At 38.3% G+C, this 17,384-nt stretch overlaps 1 protein-coding gene across 12 annotated transcripts in view; it reads left to right on the top strand.

Moving 5' to 3' along the window:
• CCDC141 (coiled-coil domain containing 141) overlaps nucleotides 1–17,384 on the top strand; it is a 210,708-nt gene that overhangs the window by 45,591 nt on the left and 147,733 nt on the right. For all 12 annotated transcript variants that reach the window (XR_008618774.1, XR_008618778.1, XR_008618777.1 and 9 more), the window contains exons 3-5: nucleotides 4,790–4,981; nucleotides 8,632–8,740; nucleotides 16,970–17,223. Coding sequence is in view for 6 of the 12 variants with exons in the window: in XM_055088821.1 (XP_054944796.1) it covers nucleotides 4,790–4,981; nucleotides 8,632–8,740; nucleotides 16,970–17,223 (555 nt within the window). In the remaining 6 variants the exon portion in view is untranslated. The remainder of the gene's footprint in view (nucleotides 1–4,789; nucleotides 4,982–8,631; nucleotides 8,741–16,969; nucleotides 17,224–17,384) is intronic.

The raw sequence follows: 17,384 nt of genomic DNA, 5'->3' as shown, positions 1-17,384 counted from the left end.
CTCTAGGTCCATCCACCTCACTACAAATAACTCAATTTCGTTTCTTTTTATGGCCAAGTATTATTCCATTGTATATATGTGCCGCATCTTCTTTATCCATTCATGTGTCGATGGACACTTAGGTTGCTTCCATGTCCCAGCTATTGTAAATAGAGCTGCAATGAACATTGTGGTACATGACTCTTTTTGAATTATGGTTTTCTCAGGGTATGTGCCCATTACAATGCTGTTTTGATTACTATATCTTTGCAGTATAGTTTGAAATCAGGGAATGTGATTCCTTCAGCTTTGTTCTTCTTTCACAAGACTGCTTTTCTGGGACTTCCCTGGTGGTGTAGTGGTTAACAATCTGCCTGCCAATGCAGGGGACACGAGTTTGAGCCATGGTCCGGGAAGATCCCACATGCCATGGAGCAACTAAGCCCGTGCGCCATAACTACTGAACCTTTGCTCCAGAGCCCGTGAACCACAACTACTGAGCCCGCATGCCACAACTACTGAAACCCATGCACCTACAGCCCATGTTCTGCAACAGAGAGAAGCCACTGCAGTAAGAAGCCCATGCACCACAATGAATAGTAGCTCCTGCTCTTTGCAACTAGAGAAAGCCCGTGCCCAGCAACAAAGACCCCGTGCAGCCAAAAATAAATAAATAAATTTATTTTTTAAAAAAGATTGCTTTTTCCATTCAGGGTCTTTTGTGATTCCATACAGATTTTAGGATTATTTCTTATAGTTTTGTGAAAAATGCCATGGGTATCTTGATAAGGATTACATTGAATCTGTAGATTGCTTTGGTTATTATGGACATTTTAACAATATCCTTTCAATTTATGAGCATGGTATATCTTTCCATTTATTTATGTCATCTTCAAGTTCTTTCATCAGTGTCTTATAATTTTCAGAGTATAGGTTTTTCACTTTTTTGGTTTAATTTATTCCTAGTTTATTTTATTCTTTTTGATGCAACTATAAATATAATTGTTTTCTTAATTTCACTTTCTGATACTTCATTATTAGTGTATAGAAATGCAACATATTTCTACATATTAATGTTGTATCCTGCACCTTTACTAAATTCATTTATTAGTTCTAATAGTTTTTTTGGTGGAGTCTTTAGCATTTTCTATATATATTGTATCATGTCATCTGCAAATAGTGAGAATTTTACTACTTTTCTTCAAATTTGGATACATTTTACTTCTTTTTCTTGTCTGATTTCTATGGCTAGGACTTCCAATTTTATATTGAATAAAAGTGATGAGGATGGGCTCATTGTTTTGTTCCTGATCTTGGAGGAAAGCTCTGTTTCCTTACCTAGTATGAAAAAGTTTTCAGCCATTATTTCTTCAAATAAGTTTTCTGCCCCTCTCTCTTTTCTCCTTCTGGGACCCCTATAATGCGAATGTTATTACTCTTTTTAAAATATAAATTTATTTATTTTATTTTTTTACTTTTGGCTGCATTGGGTCTTCATTGTTGTGCACAGGCTTTCTCTAGTTGTGGTGAGTGGGGGCTACTCTTCCTTGTGGTGCGCGTGCTTCTCATTGCAGTGGCTTCTCTTGTTGTGGAGCATGAGCTCTAGGTTCGTGGGCTTCAGTAGTTGTGGCACAATGGCTCAGTAATTGTAGCTTGTGGGCTCTAGAGCACAGGCTCAGTAGTTGTGGCGGCACGGGCTTAGTTGCTCCGCAGCATGTGGGATCTTCCCAGACCAGGGATCGAACTCATGTCCCCTACATTGGCAGGTGGATTCTTAGCCACTATGCCACCAGGGAAGTCTGAATGTTAATACTCTTGATGTTGTCCCAGAGGTTTCTTAAACTCTCCTAATTTTTTAAAATTCTTTTTTCTTTTTGTTGTTCTGATTGGGTGATTTCCACTATTTTGTCTTCCAGGCTGTGTGTATATTCTTCTGTATCATCTAATTTGTGGTTTATCCTCTCTAGTGTATTATTTCAGTTATTGTATTCTTCAGCTCTGATTGGTTCTTTTCTTTATTTCCTAACTCTGTTGAAGTTCTTACTGTGTTCCTGCATTCCCTTTCTGAGTTTGATGTTCGACTTTATGACTATTGCTTTGACTCTTTATCAGGTAAATTACTTATCTCCATTTTATTAGGGTTTTTTTCCCTGAGGCTTTATCTTGTTCTTTTGTTTGGAATAAATTCCTCTGTCTCCTCATTTTGTTTGGTTTACTGTGTATTTTTCTATGGATTAGACAAAATAGTTACTTCTCCTAGTCTTGAAGGTATGGTCTTGAGTAGGAGCATCTTCTATGTAGACTGCATGTGCCGGGCAGCTTTGGCAGGCCAGCTGGAGCTGGAGCAGGCATGGGCCAGGGGCATGCTGGGGCAATCTTGGCAGGCTGGCTAGAGCACCAGGCACTTTTCAAACTGCTGCCTCTGCACTGGGACTCAGAATGAGTGGGTCTGTGCGCAAGCCCTCTAAGACTCTGTTTCTTACAGCCCTCTAGCTCTACATAAGCCCTGCTGGTTTTCAAAGCTAGTTAAGGGGCCTTGTCCTCCCAGTGCTGGTACCAAAGCCTGAGGTGCCCAGTGTGGGTCTCGAACCCCTCACTCCTTAGAGAGGACCTTCAAGTTTGTGATACCCCTCCCCACTTGTGGGTGTCTGCACCAGGGTGGGTATGGTGTCCTGACTGCATCACATCTCTGCCCCTCCTACCCATCTTGATGTGGTTTTTAAAAATTGTCCTTAATTTTGGAAGAGCTCCTCTTCAGGTCTTTCTCAGAAAGAGTTGTTCTATATCCAGTTGTAGTTTTGGTTTGTCTGTGGGAGGACATGAGCTCAGTATCTTCCTACTCTGCCATCTTGATCCCACCTGTCAGATGTTTTTGTTTCATTTGGCTTTTCAATGAATCAACATTTTTTAAAACTCCTTATATTTTTCTCTAATTTGTTAATTTCTGATTTTGTATTTAATCAATTAATCCCCTTTAATTTTTGTTTTATTTTATGAATCTTTTTCTGTAATTTAGACTTGAATGTTTACTGAATATATTTTTTCTTTCTTTATAAGAAAAGTTGTCTAATGCTTTGAATTTCATCTAAGCGTAAAGTTATCTGTATATCTTAGGTTTTAAACATAGTAGCCTCATTGTTATTTTTTTCTAAATAGTCTGTAATTGTAGTTTTTTCCCTTCATTTGATCTAGGAATTATTCTTTAAATTGTTTTCTTAAAATTTCTAAGAGATTTGTTTTATCATCTGGCCTTTTGTTGTTTATTTCTACTTTTATTGCATTTTGATCTGACTGGGTATACCTACTTTAAATATTTAAATGTCATAAATGTACATCATAAGTACCTTATTTTCCCTGAAGATTGTGTAATTTATCAATATAGAGTACCATTTTTTAATCACAGTGATTTTTGTTTTGATTTCTAATTTGTCTGAGATTAACATTGCTAATCCTCCTTTACTTTTTTGTCTTTGCCTGATATATTTCATCTCCTTATTTTCAAATGTTATGACTTTTCAGTTTATTTTCAAATGTTATGTCTTTTCAGTTTATTTCAAATGTTATGTCTTTTCAGTTTAGTTTTATGACTCCAGCCAACATAAATTAGTTGAATTTTTTCCCCTTAATCTGATAATGTTCATCCTTTTTTTTTTTTTTTTTTTTTTTGCGGTACACGGGCCTCTCACTGCTCTCAGCGGCCATGGCTCATGGGCCCAGCCGCTCTGTGGCATGTGGGATCCTCCCAGACCGGGGCACGAACCCGTATCCCCTGCATCGGCAGGCGGACTCTCAACCTACCGCGCCACCAGGGAAGCCCTGCTCATGTTTTAATTGAAAAGTTAACATCCATTTTTTGGGTGTTAACTGATATTTAATCATATTCCTATCGTTATGTGTTGTTTTTTTGTGTGTCCAAATAAATATGTTCTTATGTCTTTTTTTTCTTTGTTGTATTTTGCATTATCACATGTTTAGTTTCCTTTTCTGTTGACATTTTAGAATTTATTCATATTATTGTTAGTCTATTATATTTTAAAATTGTGCCTTGATTTTGGTGCCAATATCAAGAACAAAACAGGATCTGTGGGATCCTTCTCCTATCCCCAAATGAGACAATTATGGAAGCACATGTTGCCCTTCATCTTCCATATTTTGTTGAAACAATTTGTAGTGTTGGTTACAGATATTCTAATTTTTACATTATGACTATTCACTTTCAAGAACTTATTCATAACATTTACACTAAGCTTCACAAGTATATTAACAATAACAACTATTTAGAATAAATAATAAATTTTACTGGGTTCATTTCTCACAATAGTTTTTTCATGTTTACTCCTTTCTAGATGTATTCCAATTAGTTCTCCTTTTTTGAAATGTGAGGTCAACACAGTATTCTGTACCACTGGGTATCTAGTTGTATTTTTGGTGGGGGGGCTGTGCTGTGGCATGCAGGATCTTAGTTCCCCAACCAGGGCTTGAACCCATGCCCCCTGTGGTGGAAGCACAGAGTCTTAACCACTGGACCACCAGGGAAGTCCCTGTAGTTGTATATTTTTGATAAATCTCTACAGTGTTTGAACAGTGTTTAAATGTGGATATCTTTAGCCTGGCCATGCTCCACAGTTCACCACAATCTCCATTGCTCCCTCCTGCCTGCTTGATCTACCTGCCTGCACAGCAGTTTGTGTTTATAAATTCTCTTCTAGACCTTCCTAGAGTGCATATAATTTCAAAAATCCAAATGTTTAAAATATGATCCCAAGTTCTTACATTGAGTGACACTCTGCCTTTTCTTGCCTGGACTTAGGCTTTGGAAGACCGAGTATGGGAACTCCTGCAGGAAGCAGACAAGACGGCTCAAGAGAACAAGGATCAGAGCCAGGTCTATGATGCCATGGCCAAAACTCTGGGTGAAGCATGGGCAGCCCTGGTCTCCATGCTTGAGAGAAGGAGGGAGCTTCTCAGGTTGACCTCTGAATTTTTTGAAAATGCCTTGGAGGTTTGTGTTTAAAAAAACTTTCCCCTTCTCCACATCAGAGCACTCCTGAAAATGTTTTTTTTCTGCAAATAGACATTGTAGTCAGTTCAAAAAATGGTAGAATAACCAAGATATATACATTTAATTTTTAATTTTCAAAAAATAAAATTGTTAATATTTTAAATATAGGCCTTCAAACAAAAACTAAGTGCAGTTATTAAAATTGATAAATATTAAGTAAAAATGGGATCTTTTACCCATAAGTCATTTTGATATATTTCCCTCTTTAGATAATAGTAATACAATTACTAAATCAAATAATTACCCCTGATGATAGGATTACTAGGAAATGCTGGTCTAGCATGTTCTTGTTAACTGAAAGTTGGAGGATACAATTTCTTCTACTGCTTATGAAAAGGAAATTGCAGAATATTCCATAGAATGTTTGACTTGTAAGCATAGTATATGACAGAGTACTTTCCTAAGGCATATAGTTGAGTTTCCATAGTTTGAGCTCGTTAAAATATAAGGGAAGGAAAAAGTCCTGGGCCTAAGTTTTTTTGAGGAACCCAATTTCAAAATGTGAGACTCAAAGAACATTATCAAAAGAGGTGTTATATTTAGTGTAAGATACTTATTGGAAATTTCACTTTTAACTTCTCTGTCAAGTGACAGTACATTCATTTTGATGTGAAAGCACTGCTTCATTATGATAAAGCACTAGCTTTGAAAAATATGACATTTCCAAACTGAAAATTCAAGACTTAAATCCAAAATAATGAAGGAAAGAAGATTAGTAATAGAACATTAAAATTGAGGTAGACAATTTCATACATCATGAACTCGTTTAAAAGTTAAAAGGAGGAGCAAAAATCTTATTGTAACTTTCAAGGTTTGTTTTTCACAATTTGAACACTGAAGTCCAACTCACAGAACATCTCAGGGAAAAGTTCCACACACAGTTTTCTTTCCTGAAAAGAAATAAACCAAGCAAAATACACCTACAGGGGTCAAATTATAGATACATCTGATTCATTTCATCTTAGTAAGTGGGGTATAAGTATTAGTGCCCTTGAAATTCAGGTCATTTGAGCATAGGAAGTTATCTTTTTTTTTTTTTTTTTTTTTTTTTTTTTTTGTGGTATGCGGGCCTTCCTTTGCCGCGGCCTCTCCCGTTGCGGAGCACAGGCTCCGGACGCGCAGGCTCAGCGGCCATGGCCCACGGGCCCAGCCGCTCCGCGGCATGTGGGATCTTCCCGGACCGGGGCACGAACCCGTGTCCCCTGCATCGGCAGGCGGACTCTCGACCACTGCGCCACCAGGGAAGCCCAGGAAGTTATCTTTTTTTAAACATTAAGTCCAATATTTGTTTCTCACTGGGTAGGAGCATTAATACTAGCTGATTCTCTATATGATGAGAAATGACTTCCAGATATTACATGAAATAAAAGGAAGTATAAGTCAACCCATAATTCAACCCAGCACTCTGATTCCTCATGAAAAGATGAAGTTTCATATATTATCCTCCTTCCAATTTTGTGGACTACTTCATACTTAGCTGGTGGAAAACTCCTACGTGATTTTCCCTGCCCCTTGTGTATGCCAAAGCAATTTTCATTAGTGATTCAAAAAAAAAGAATGAGGGTGAAATTAAGAATAGTGTCTTTGAAAAGTGTCCCCTTGTTGCCACTTCTATCCTGTACTAACTGCAGAAAGAAGAAAAGTAGGGAAAAGAAAATATCCCCGAGATAAAAGTTAAGAGAACTTGAAGGAAGCTTTTTCTGAGTAAAGCATTGTTTATTTATTGGTTTGTTTTTTTAAAAAGTGTCAAACCAGTTGAAATATAGATATAAGTTACACAGTGACTCCAAAACTTCTTGTAGTGATCTACAGGGAGAACAAAACTACCCACCAGGGTTTTGTTTTATTCTTTTTCTTTGAAGTTTCTCTTCAAAGAATGTCTTTAGAATCAACTATTAGAAATAGAATGAATTAGAGTTGTAAACGATATGTAGATAGGATCCACTTACTGAACTATGTGCACGCAGGAGTTCTTTAGAAATACAAAATGACTTCTTATTGCGTGGTTGATAGTACAAGATGGCTTCAGGCTCACAGACTTCTCAGACACTGTGCTTCAATTTAGAAACAGTGTCCCCAAGTGACAGTGGCTGGGGTCCATCTGCTGGTTCTAACAGGATGGTAGAAGCCTTCTCTGCATTTCATAAGGGGACGTGCTCATCAGTTGCTCTCTCATCTTTTCATGCCATTTATAACTGAATTTTATATGGCTATCGTAATAATCAAAATATAGTAAATCTTGTTAATCAGATAGTCACATAAAAATATGAAATATCACTAAATTAAATATTAAATATCACTAAATATTAAATATCACTAAATCTCACTAAAGATGAGAGTTTGGATAAAATTTGAAAAAAGGCAACAAGCACTATGATAGGCTTCTATGTCTTTCTCACTGATACTTCACCTTTATGAGTTTATTCTACACCTGATCCAAAGGTGAATGTGTTGATTTAAATGCTCTTATAAATGATAATAATTTCCTTTGAACCATAGTGCTAAAACAAACCAGTTATTTGTCTACTACTATGGATATACTGTACTAGCATAACCAAGTATATTTTGCCCTTTTCTAAAATTTGTATCTAAGGTTATTCCCCTGAGAATTTTGACATCACTTCAAGCATCTCCCTTTCATACTTCCTCTATGGAGAAACACAAAAAGAGAGACTGGTCATGTTCCTTAACACTTAGGGTGTCAAATTTCTCTTCCTTTTTTTCTTGAAACAGAGGAGAAATTTTCTATTTTTCATGCTTGTTACATCTAATTTCATTTTTATTTCTATAAAAGTACATAAAATCATTGATAAAAATGCAAACAAAATTATAAGTTATAGATTTAAAAGCTAAAAGTTTACCACCCCTCACCTATCCCTAATCCTATTCATTCTCATAAAGGTAACCCTTTGCTATGTATCTTTTTGGACCACTTTCTGTACAAATATATGTATTTTTGCTTTGTATAAGAAATAGGATTACACATTACTTCTCAGCACTTGGGCTAAAATCAAGTGTAGAGATGGGATTAGACTATGTATTATTCTGAAACTTACATTTTTTAGTTCTAGGTCTAATTATAGAGAAGAAAATGAACTATATTTCAACCTCAAGTGGATTCTTAAGTTAAATTTACTAATAATTATGTAGGTTACTGGTTAACCAAAATTTTGTTGGTTTCTTTTAACAAACTTTCTAGTTGTTCTTTGAGAAACTGCTTTAGAATGTTGACAGTTGGCTGTATTTGTATTATGGGACACAATAATTTTAGTTTAAAATTTCAGTACACATTAGAATAGTAAACAAATTGGTTTACTTCAGCATAGATAACATATTTCCAGGTATGGAAAGAATGCAAAGGAAAGAGAAGAAAGTTCTTATCCCAGTACTTTGTAAACTGACTGCATGTAAACACAAAACCTCACACAAACACGTGAGCCAGCACATGCTCACACAAACACACAGCTCATCACACAAACACATACACAATCAGCTAGGCCATTAATTCATGAAAAATGTTTACAAATAACTAAAAGTGGCACAGTGTTTTTTAGTTTTTCATATGTCTTTCCCCTGCATTTCTGTTGTAGTTTGCCATTAAAATAGACCAAACGGAAGATTTCCTCCAGAACACTCAGGAGTTTGAGAGTGCCGAGTCCTTGAAATCACTCCTTCAGCTTCATGAACATCATACCAAAGGCAAGAACTATTTCTTCCTCACATAAGCTTTTAAAGGTTTTAAAGCTGTTAATATGGGAATGTTCATGCATGACAGTATATATATATATATATATTTTTTTTTGCGGTATGCGGGCCTCTCACTGTTGTGGCCTCTCCCGTTGCGGAGCACAGGCTCCGGACGCGCAGGCTCAGCGGCCATGGCTTACGGGCCCAGCTGCTCCGCGGCATGTGGGATCTTCCCGGACTGGGGCACGAACCCGTGTCCTCTACATCGGCAGGTGGACTCTCAACCACTGCGCCACCGACAGTATATTTCTAATTTATCTGATTATGTATACCTCAACTTGTTCCAAGTAAGGTTAAATAAAGCTTTATTTCTGGTCATATTCTGCAAGAAAGAACTGGTTGTAAATGATTCTAAGGGGCTGTAGAGGAAGAGCCTCTGGGAGGTTCAGTTATGCAGTCTGCTAGATCTTAGTTCCTGAGGAGGAGCCATTTCCACCTCGCTCATCCTTACATATCCTCAGCATCTAGCGAGGTCTCGGCACTTGGTGGATCCTTGTGAAATATTTCTTTTTTTTTATAAAGTTTTAATTAATTTTATTTGTTTATTTTTTTGGCTGCGTTGGGTCTTCATTGCTGCATGCGGGCTTTCTCTAGTTGAGGCAAGCAGGGGCTACTCTTCATTGCGGTGCACGGGCTTCTCATTGCAGTGGTTCTAGGCATATGGGCTTCAGTAGTTGTGGCACGTGGGCTCAGTAGTTGTGGCTCGTGGGCTCTAGAGCGCAGGCTCAGTAGTTGTGGTGCATGGGCTTAGTTGCTCCACAGCATGTGGGATCTTCCCAGACCAGGGTTCAAACCCGTGTCCCTTGCATTGGCAGGCGGATTTTTAACCACTGCACCACCAGGGAAGCCCCTCATGAAATATTTCTTGATTGAATAAATGGTTGAATTCAGTGACTGTTCCTTCTAAGGTTCAGGAAATGAAGGTCACCCTTTCAATAACAGCTCTGAATACGGAAATTTTCTTTACTATTGGAGTTTAAAAAAAAAAAGGATTAGTGAACTTTTTCCAGATAAAAATCTAATAAAACACTATATAAAATTATTTTCAACTCCCCCCGAAACAACTGTAAAGATAGTCTAGTTGTTAACCAACAATTTGTATGCTAGGCCTTTTCCACCAGAATTTGGGCTGGACCAGGACTGCAGTAAGAAAGGCATTTGTGGAAGAACACCTGTTTACTGTAATCTTTTTCCGTGAAAGCAGATTAGATAAAGAGATAGGAACAATCACTTCTTTTCTTCCTAATGGGTTCTTTCAATTATTACTTCCAAATAGAGCTGAGTACAAGTGGATGGCTTCCTGAATTCATTTGTCTTAGTTTTAACTCACCTAGCTTCACAAACCTGATCATGCTAGACAGGGACAAAAGGTGTCTTTAAAACCACAGATAGATTGTGTTTATATCCAAAGGACCCTAGATAGTAGATCATTATTTTTCTAAAACTCAAAGATTAAAGGACTCAATCTTTCCTGTGTAAATTTTTTGAGATCTGACTACATATATACCTATAATGTTAACAGATTACTGTTCTGTAGCACCTATCACTAACAGGGGTTATAAACAGCATCAAAAGTATCAGCATTAAAGCAGCGGCCTGCCCATTTTTATACAGAGGCAGCAATCTAGCTGGGCCCAAAGTGGGTAAACAGAAGCACGTGAAATTCCTCTTAGGAGACTGGAAAGTGACTTGAGTCCAGGCCACTGAGATGGGTTCTGTGGCCTCAATTCAATCTTCATGCCACCAACAAGATCATCACAAAGCAATTTCACCTCCAGAAACCTGACAGTGACTGATGCCTCTGGTGAAGAGGTTCAGTACTGAGGCAGTCAAATGAAAGCATTTTCTGGAGGGACTGGAGGGGGAGGTTGTGGAAGTAGGGACTTTTCCATAAATATTTGTGGATGCAGCTAGAAGCGGGGAATGCTTAAATGCTGTTGTTAATGTTGGCTCCTTCAATTACTAGGATCTGTGACTCAGTGAGCCAGTTTTCATGGGGCACGTGCTGCTTTGTTCGGGGGGCTTAGGCTACGGGGCCCTGACATCCAGCTGATGGTGGGACCAATGCCCTGCCTTTCAGGGGAGTCCACGGGGCCTCCTCTTAATCTAGAAAGATGGATAACAATGCTAGCCAAAGACAGGAAGCATAGTTTATTTTTGTGATGACAAAATATTCTTCCATCCTGGTGGCATGTTTATCATGACATTTTTGTGTCCCTCTATGTGATACGTGAAGCACAGGGATTGCAGGAGACTCTAGTCAGGATATTTGGCTCCCAATTCATATGCCCAAGGATAGCTTCAAGGGCTTTGTTTTCATAATATGGGAGTTGGTGAAATTTATTAATCAACTAATTCAGTGGAATATAATTAAGATTACCTGATTTGAAATACATATTCAAGAACAAAACTCTGATTTTCAGTTAAGGATGTCATTTCTGTCTTAGTTCATTTAGGATGCTCTAACAAAATACCACAGATTAGGTGACTTATCAACAACAGAATTTTATTCCTCCCCGTTCTGGAGGCTGGATGTCTGAGATCAGGGTGCAGTATGGTCTTGTGAGGGCCCTCTTCTGGGTTGCAGACTTCTCATTGTGTCCTCACATGGCAGAAAAGGTTAGGGAGCTCTGTGAGGTCTCTTTTATAAGAACACTAAACCCATTCATGAGGACTTCATCCTCATGACCTAGTCACCTCCCAAAGGCCCCACCTCCTAATGTCATCACATTGAGCATTAGGATTTCAACATATGAATTTTAGGGGGACACACATTCAGATCACAGCAATATCTATTATCTTTAAATTTAAGGAAATAAATTATAGCTATAACTACAGCGAGCAACTATCATAAGTGTCTGAGATGTTGATCAGTGAGTAGCACAAAATGTGAATGTTAGGATAATGAAGGTTAATAATATGACTGGAAAAACTATAATCAAACTTATCCCTAATATTCACGGTATTTCAATTTATGTCAAAATCTATACGTTTTTCTTCTTCAGCAATGCTAAGGCTATGTTGCTTGTCTTATTCTGTAGCATTTCAGGGATCAGAACCAGGATGAATGGGTTGAAGGTTTTACCCTCTGGAAAGTTACAAAATACGTTCATTTCCTCCACTATGCGACAATCCTTGAAATAGTTGAAGACTAACATGTCCTCTCTAGCCTTCTCTCCTTTGGGTGGAACATGCCTAGTTAGTTAAAGTCTTTTCCAGCAAACATAGTTTCCAGACTACTTATCAGACTGGTTGCTTTCAATTCAACAACACATAATTAAACAATATTTTCTGAACCCGTGCCAGGTGAGAAAACCAGAGTCATGTGTGTTGAAAGAGTATGTGGCCCTTGTCCTCAGGAAGCCTACAATTTGATGGGGCATGTATACATTTATTGGTGAATTCTCTCTGTTCTTTCTGTGGGTCCCTCTGTTTTACCACCCGGCACACTGTGTAGTAATAATTTATTTCCCTGTTCTTCATCACCAGATTATGAGACTCTGGAGGACTAGGGTTATTAAATCTCTCAATCTCCAAGGTTTAGAATAACATCCAACTCAAAGTATGTTTATTGTTATTTGTATATAATCCCAATTTAAGACTCAGTAGCAGATGCAAAATGAGCAATAAACAAGGTACCACAAGGACATTAAGGAGGAGAAGATTGGTTCTAAGCCCTGAAGAATCACAATTGCACCTTCCAGTTTTCCAATGGCCTTCTTAAAATGAACATAGCGCCTAAGAAGCTTCCTCACAGGAATAATCATATTATTACTTCCTTTTTCTTAGATGTTCTATGTATATTTTAAATGCAGCTGAGATATAGGTACTTTGGGGTCTATTATACTATTTTCTCTATGTTTGTGTATATTTTAAAATACCCACTAATGAGTTTAAGAAATATCATCTCACTGAGTAATATTTGGAATATTTAAAAATGTATTTGGAAGAAATATCACCCATGTTCCCAGTGTCAAAATGTGACCTTGATGCTTTTTAGAAAATACTCATTTGGAAAGGTTATTTAGCAAGCTATAAATTCACTTTGACTTGTGTACATCCCTCATTTATCCATCTTAAGTTTGTTATTTATACTTAATATTGATGACAAACTGTAAAGTTATTAATATAAAGTATACTTTAATATTTTTTTAGATATAATTAAACAGTTAAACCACAGAAATTTATTGACTATCTACTAGCCTTACATCACAAGGTATTATGTCATAAGTAGGGTTTGTATATGGAGAAAAATACAATCATTAAAATAAATGCACTGTACAGATTTTGTATTTCTTGAAGTTCATGATATATCTAGATAGTTTACCCTTGAGGAAAAATACATCACTTTGTACGATCAACTGATGGAATAAATAGCTAGGAAAGCATAAACAGTAAAAAAAATGTATATATATATAGTAAGATATAAGAAGCTGACAGAGGAAACTTAGAGAACAATTGATCCACTTTAAGCACCACTGTAGTAGCAGCTAACAGACTGACCATAGGCTGGGTGCATTTTTACACATTAACTTGGGCTCAGGAGGCTGTATGCGTGGTGGTACCATGGTGGTGGTTATACCATTTTGGCAAAAGTTGAAACAGAAAACCAGAAAAAGATTGCAAATGGAAATTTTGGCTAATTATATGTATTTTGTGGGGACTAGAACAGGTTGGCCTGACCCATTGTCAGTCTGCAATACCCTGAGCATGGAAAGCTGTGCTTCCCTCTTTCATTTGAAAAGTCTATTGTGAAAGAGCTAGTCAATGAAAGGAAGAAAAGAAGTACTACGTGGAAACCCTGCCACCTGCCCATACTTCCTGTGTGTGTGTGTGTGTGTGTGTGTGTGTGTATGTATGTATGTAACTGTTTACAATATCATAACAGATTCTTGAATATAAAGGAAATATGTATACCTACATATGGAGAGTCAGTTATACTGATGATTACATTAAGACTCTACAAATCAAAACTCTTAAGTTTGATAGCCAAGGACTTCTATAACTTGTTTTCACCTCATTTTCAAGTTATTTCTTTCCCTTCCACATAAGAATTTTTTCTAGACAGATAGGTTTCTTCTGCCTCTGTCCCTCTCATCTTGTTCATGTTTGTTTCCACTTCTCCTTTTAAGAGATTTACTTTAATTTGAATGCTCTCCCTGACTTTTCTTCTTCTGCTTGACTTATCCCATTCCCTGTCCTGCTTCCAAGAATATGGTTGTTTTTGTGGTTTGTTTTTTTGTATTATTAATCCTCAATCAAATTGCCCAGTGCAACTAATCACACCTTTCTTACTCTGAGCAGATAGCACCATCTAATACTTTATTGGACAGATCTAGGTCATATGGCATAAACTGTTTGAAATTCTTTCCTTTTTATCTCAAAATATCTCTTTACAGCATCTTCCCTTATCTCAGTCTCTCTTCATCTCTCAAAAAAAGGTGTCAGTCTAAAGAGCCAATCGACCCAAATACCACAGTCATTGCTGTGTTGTTTAACTGTCAGATGCTAGAATGCTAAAGAGAGTGCCACAGAGCAGTGGGAAGAACACTGAGCTACTAACCAGAATGCATGGCTTTTAGCACTGATAAGTCCATTTCTAATAGTGTGACATACTTATTTTCTGGGTGTTCTTCATAGTTCTCCCATCTAAAAATAAAAAGCAGTGTATTCAACCCTGCTGATAGTCTATCCTTTTTTTTTCTTCTAACAACAAATGTCTTAAAGATTGTCCTTTCCTGTTGATTTCACTTCATCACCGCCTTCCCACTTCTCAACCTGGTAACTTGGCTTCTGTTTCTATCACTGACCCATCACAAAACCCCAAGTCTTCCCAACACCTCTTTTTTTTACATCTCTGGCAGACTGCTGATCTCTAGCACCTAAAGCTCTAATTCTTCCGCCTCTTTTAATACATTTGATTTCATTCTAGCATTATACAAAATTATCGAATACCTCCCCTGTGCCAGTCACTATGCTAGTGCTGAGGATACTGTCACCGTCCCTGTCCTCATATTTGCATTGGAGCCTAGTGGCAAAGACAGATTTTAGTCAGCTAACCCAAAGCATAAATGTAGAGCTATAGCTGTGATAACAGCTGTGAATGAGAGGAACATAGTGCTATGAGAACACATAATAGGAGGATTTGGTCCAGTCTGGTTTGTCCTTTGAGGAATTGACAATTGACTAAGACCTGAAGTATGAGTAGAATAAAGGTGGAGAAGGAATGTGTTGAGGAGAATGGTATCCCTGGCAGAGAATGTAGTAAGAAGTTCTGGGGCAACAAGAAGTATACCATGTGTGAGGTATTTAAAGAAGATATGGATGGAGGTAAAGAGATTCAGACAATCTGAAAGGGAAAATAGGGACCAAACCATGCCAGAACTGAAATCATGTTAAGGGGTCTGTCCTTAATTCTAAGACACTGGGAAGCCATTGGTGTGTGTGTGTGTGTGTGTGTGTGTGTGTGTGTGTGTGTGTGTGTGTGTGTGTGTGTGTGTGTGAGAGAGAGAGAGAGAGAGAGAGAGTTTAGAAATGATCTTTCTAATATATGGAGAATGGATGAAATGGATTGGAGAGGAGATGCAATTAAGAGGTGACTGAACAAATCCAGGAAACAGATGACGTTTTCTGGCTTGTGGGGAATGGATAGTTTCCCAAGGGCTCTTCCAATGGATCCCCAAGTGAGGTTGGGGATCCTCAAAGTGCTACTGTCAATTGCCCCATCTATACTCTCCCTTTGGTAGTCCTTCAGTTTTTTTTTTTTTTAACATCTTTATTGGAGTATAATTGCTTTACAATGGTGTGTTAGTTTCTGCTTTATAAAAAAGCGAATCAGTTATACGTATACATATGTTCCCATATCCCCTCCCTCTTTCATCTCCCTCCCAGCCTCCCTATCCCACCCCTCTAGGTGGTCACAAAACACCGAGCTGATCTCCCTGTGCTACGAGGCTGCTTCCCACTAGCTATCTACCTTACGTTTGGTAGTGTATATATGTCCCTGCCACTCTCCCACTTCCCCACAGCTTACCCTTCCCCCTCCCCGCATCCTCAAGTCCATTCTCTAGTAGGTCTGTGTCTTTATTCCCATCTTACCCCTAGGTTCTTCATGACATTTTTCTTTTTTCTTAGATTCCATATATATGTGTTAGCATATGGTATTTGTCTTTCTCTTTCTGACTTACTTCACTCTGTATGACAGACTCTAGGTTTCAGGCTTAAGCTCCCGTTTCTACCAGATGTTGCCCACATCAATAATGCTGTCTACTCCAGAGAGTGCAAACCAGTGGCCCATTTGCCAGAGAGCCATGTTTTGTTGATCCTTCAGTATTTTTTAATTTAAAAAATACCAATTACAGGGCTTCCCTGGTGGCGCAGTGGTTGAGAGTCCGCCTGCCGATGCAGGGGACGCGGGTTCGTGCCCCGGTCCGGGAAGATCCCACATGCCACGGAGCGGCTGGGCCCGTGAGCCATGGCCGCTGAGCCTGCGGGTCCGGAGCCTGTGCTCCGCAACGGGAGAGGCCACAACAGTGAGAGGCCCGCATACCGCAAAAAAAAAAAAAAAACAACAATTACAAAACAGTTAAAAATCAGAAGCTTTCATATAAAAATCCGTGTTTATAATTCTTTAAAAATTGGAAGCCCCATCAACACTGACCCTGTATTCCCTCATGTCCACAGTTGGTCAGCACGGGGTGACAGCAGATCCTGTGAGACTGGGCATGTATTTTCCACTTTGCCATAGTCCCTGAATTCTGGGTACCTGGCCTGCATATTCACTGAGCTTTTGTTTGGTTACTTCAGGCATTAGCCTTTAAACCTCAGATTTAGTCCAATCACCTCAGGATGTAGAGTGCTACAAGGAGAGTGGGCACCTTAACCAGCATATCACCACTAAAAACCAACTGAACCAGTGCCCAAATCTCACAGTCTTTCCACTCCCCTGTACTGACTTATGCCATCACTGAACTTCAGCATCCTACCATTTGGCAGTTAGCACCATAGCAGTTGTTAGGCCAAGTTATTGGACCAGTTGAATTGGAGGCATTTTATGTTTACACATTTGAATTCCTTATTTTTAATAGAAGGTTACATATATTTTAAATTATATGATGAGTCCAAATATTACTATATAAAAACTTGCTCATATCACTATTCTTTTTTCTAATTTTCTTCTAGAACTCTTAGAACGATCTCTAGCCCTTTTAAACAAAAGTCAACAACTCACTGACTTCATAGAAAAAATCAAGTGTGATGGACCTAATGTGAATCCCGAGATGATTCAGGGAGCTCAAAACAGCTGCCTGAAGATTGACAGTCTTCTTGAACTTCTCCAAGACAGGAGACGGCAATTAGACAAGTACCTGAAGCAACAGCAGCAGGAATTGAGTCAGGTTCTGCAGATATGTCAGTGGGACCAACAAGAAAGTCAGGTAACCCAAAGGGGCACTGATGGTGTTCTGACCTTGTCTAATGAAGTTTGCTTCTTATGTGGATGAGCCATTTCCTGGGGCAGCTTTTCAGTCATCGTGGTCAAATCTTTTGGTCTTTGATTCAGACTACGAAGTTGTTTTCCCAAGCAAGTAATATAAAA

This window comes from Physeter macrocephalus, chromosome 2 (genome assembly GCF_002837175.3).
Source record: "Physeter macrocephalus isolate SW-GA chromosome 2, ASM283717v5, whole genome shotgun sequence".
NCBI lineage: Eukaryota > Metazoa > Chordata > Mammalia > Artiodactyla > Physeteridae > Physeter > Physeter macrocephalus.
This window is presented reverse-complemented; position numbering and strand designations above follow the sequence as displayed.